Source organism: Camelina sativa, chromosome 1 (genome assembly GCF_000633955.1).
Source record: "Camelina sativa cultivar DH55 chromosome 1, Cs, whole genome shotgun sequence".
In the NCBI taxonomy this organism is placed as follows: domain Eukaryota; kingdom Viridiplantae; phylum Streptophyta; class Magnoliopsida; order Brassicales; family Brassicaceae; genus Camelina; species Camelina sativa.
Genome location: NC_025685.1, coordinates 19,245,644 through 19,248,962, shown reverse-complemented (window position 1 = coordinate 19,248,962; position 3,319 = coordinate 19,245,644). Strand labels below are relative to the sequence as shown.

The 3,319-nt window shown below is 39.7% G+C and overlaps 1 protein-coding gene across 1 annotated transcript; it reads right to left on the bottom strand.

The window, feature by feature from the left end:
• Nucleotides 272-2,124, bottom strand: LOC104699227 (uncharacterized protein At4g02000-like). Its single transcript, XM_010414564.2, has one exon. The coding sequence runs from the start codon at nt 2,105-2,107 to the stop codon at nt 1,034-1,036; it is 1,074 nt and encodes a 357-aa protein (XP_010412866.1). The 5' UTR covers nt 2,108-2,124; the 3' UTR covers nt 272-1,033.

Here is a 3,319-nt window from a genome sequence, read left to right as displayed (position 1 = left end):
GAGAAGCATGCTTGTGTTAGGTACGGCAGGAACAAAAGTATGGGTCAAGTTGACAAAAAGAGAACAAGCTTTTACCCAGAAGACAAGAGGAAGAAGCTTGTGGAACCTAGGGTTTGTGGAGAACTCTAAGAGGTATAAAAGGAAGAGGTGGTAACAAGGAGAAGCTTACGCACCCTAGACCTAAAATTGAGAGAAGCACACATGTTGTGTGTGGTGTTGTCCCACCAGTAAGATAGAGAATCTGCTGGTGGTTTTNCAGAATCTGCTGGTGGCTTTTGTAGAGGTTCACACTCGTCGGAAAAGATAAAGAGTGGTGGTTCCTTTAGTTCATGTAGATTAGAGTGGTAGGCACAAGTGTGTGCTAGATACCATTGGCAAATGTGACTTTTGCGTTCTAATTCTATTGAATGATTCTGGACTTGGTCCCGGGGATGTAGGTTATCCGAACCCCGTTAACAAATCTCTTGTGTCGTCTCTTCACTATCCTTTCATCTCTCTGTTAAGCATCGCACATAGAGATCTGTCATACAAGTCTGTAGATCTAGCACGCATCTCATTATTTCAACAACCATCAATGGTGTAAACATGCTGGTGAGTCAGAATTATTACAACAAACATGAAACTAAAGCAAGTTTAGATTACAAAGACGAAATTAGAACTATTGGATGATGGGGAAACAGGCTGAACTCCAGATGATGCACATCAAGACTGAGAAGTCAATGAAGATCATTGAAATTGGTCTTGAAGCATACATCATAGGCTTAAGATTTGGAAGTTTCTTACTTATCACCTCATCATCATCAAAAAGATTGTAGTCAATGGTCTTTATGAGTTTCCTCTACGACCTCACTTCTTCATCTGTTAAGCAGATCAAACACCAAAAGGTGTAGCAAAAGCATCCATTTCCTTGAACTGAAAAGTGATAATTATTGTCTAAACCAAACAAGAACCTAAATCTAAAGGTAGAAATCTCAGAGTCTAAGAGTCAAAACAATCTCTGAGAACAAAAAGTTTTATTCGGTTTTCATGGAGATTAATGCTCAGTCGGATAAAACCAAATTCCGGAACCCTTTCTGCGTTGGCGAGAGTTTCTCTCATTCTCTACTTGAATTTGTTTCCCTTTCCTGCGTTTAGAACTCTCTCCGTTTTCATAAAGAACTTTCTCTTTCCCTTTGATAACATCCTTAGGTTTTGATGAAGCTCCAAAACAGTTTGAGCTTGAAGAAGGTCTCGTTCTAGGAGGATATGCAGCTAGGAATTCCTCCAAATTAGGCCCCAGGGTAGGAGGTCTTGGCGGTTGTGAGATAGGAGAGTAGGAGGAGAGCTCAGAGCTAAGAGACGAAGGCTTCTCAATCAGAAAGCTGTAAATGTTGGATCCCTCTCCTTCTTCGAAAACAGGGGCTAGTGGAACATCAAGGATGTCCTCATGATAGACTAGGAGAACAAGATACGGGCAGTGGGAGGAATCATGGTTTATGCGAGAACAATTAGTACATATCCTCTTGAGTTTTTCATACTCGAAACCTATCATGGCCTTTTCACTTGATTCAAATCTGACTTTTCTCAAGAAACGCAAATGGTCTGTGATTCCAATGCCTATTTTTACTCTGATAAAAGCAATCTGCGAAGAAGTTTCTTCATTGAAATCCAGATGGACAATCTCTCCAATAGTTTTGGCAATAAACCTAGCAGTTGCTTCTGAGACATAAGGCAGAGGTATACCTCGAATTTGAACCCACATATCAATACTTGTAAGAAATTCCAGCTCAGGGAAGTCTTCCCACCTTTGCAAAGCTTCAAACCAGTTATCAACCATCCAAGGTCCCATTCTAAGAACGTCAACCATATCAACTTCTGAAGAAAACAGGAACTGGACATAACTGTCATCCAATATCCGACCATGGACCCGCAATGCTATTCCCCAAAGAGGAGGTAAGTATGAGATCACACGACGAAGATCTTGCTCTCTGGGGTTCAAAAGTCTCCCAATCAAGCTAACTTGGTTCCTGGCTAACATACCAGCATAATTCTCATGTGGAATAAATAGTTCTGGGTCATCTCTACCCAAAACCATATACTGCAAGTCATTCCACAATTCTTCAGACATGAGAAAGAAGCGAAAAGAACAAGAAAGGAAAGGAGATAGAAATATCTGTAAGACTAGGAAGGAATATATAGGAAATAGAGAGGTATAGAGAGTAATAAACAACTTAAGACTTAGGGCTTAAGAGATAGGATACAGAAAGTCAAAGAAGACAAAAGGGAGGGTAAACCAATGTAAGGGATGATTATGATTATGAAAATAATCAACGCTTAGAAATAAGGAACCAAACTTTTTGTCTTTCTGCCAAAGGTTAAAACCCACCTCAAAAAAGGACCTAATATAAGTAAATATAGCTAAACAAACCCAAGGGAGAAGGAAACCTATGACAACAAAGTGATGTTGGACACGTTGCAGGTCTGACTCATACTTTGTTCTTGATTAAAAAAATATGTTAGCCAAATAGGAGGTCCCCGTGCAACATAAGAAGACAATCTCAGGTCCATAGTAACACTTTTTGCAATTAGTAAGGCTCCATTGTTGCAATTTGTTGGCTCAAAAAGGAGAAACCAGTTTGGCTTATCAATCGAAAACGTAATGAGCGGATAGATAAAGCTTGCTAATGCTGGCCATTGATGAGGATTGTGCATCGCATTAATGATTTCCATGGTAGATGCACCAAAAGTCACATGCTCCAAATGCAAACTAGCCATACTTTCTAGCGCCCATTCCCAACTTTTAATCTTGGCATCAAATATTGAAGCAACAGACGCAAAGGATCTTCGACTATGAAGAACAACATTACCTGCATGATCTCTTAATACCCATGAAGCCCCAGATAAACACAATCTTTTCGACCAAGAGAATCCAATATTACATTTGACTTCCCCCTGCAGAGGAGGTTGCCATCTCTGGTCCTGCTGTAATAGAGTCGAAGTCTAAGACATATCCTGTCTATGAAGTATGAACTGAAGACCAATCCCTAGTGATATCTAAAGCTTTATGCACTATAACATCCGGAGGCAAACCAGAACCTTCAAAGAGAAGGTTATTCCTATTTTTCTATACATGCCAAAGGATCCAAGCAAAAGCAGACTTAAGATCATCAAGAGAATTTGCTATTTTTTCCAAACCAAAGAGATAGTACATATTTTCAAAAATCGAGTTACCAAAACCCAGGAATGGAGAAGGAATGTTAGATAAAGCCCAAACTTGTCTTGTGTAGGGATAGAGAAAGAAAATGTGATTAATTGATTCCACCTCTGCATCACATAACAT

What these genes read in the sequence shown, in the direction of transcription:
- LOC104699227 (XM_010414564.2), bottom strand. Translation starts at nt 2,107, where the DNA reads ATGTCTGAAGAATTGTGGAATGACTTGCAGTATATGGTTTTGGGTAGA.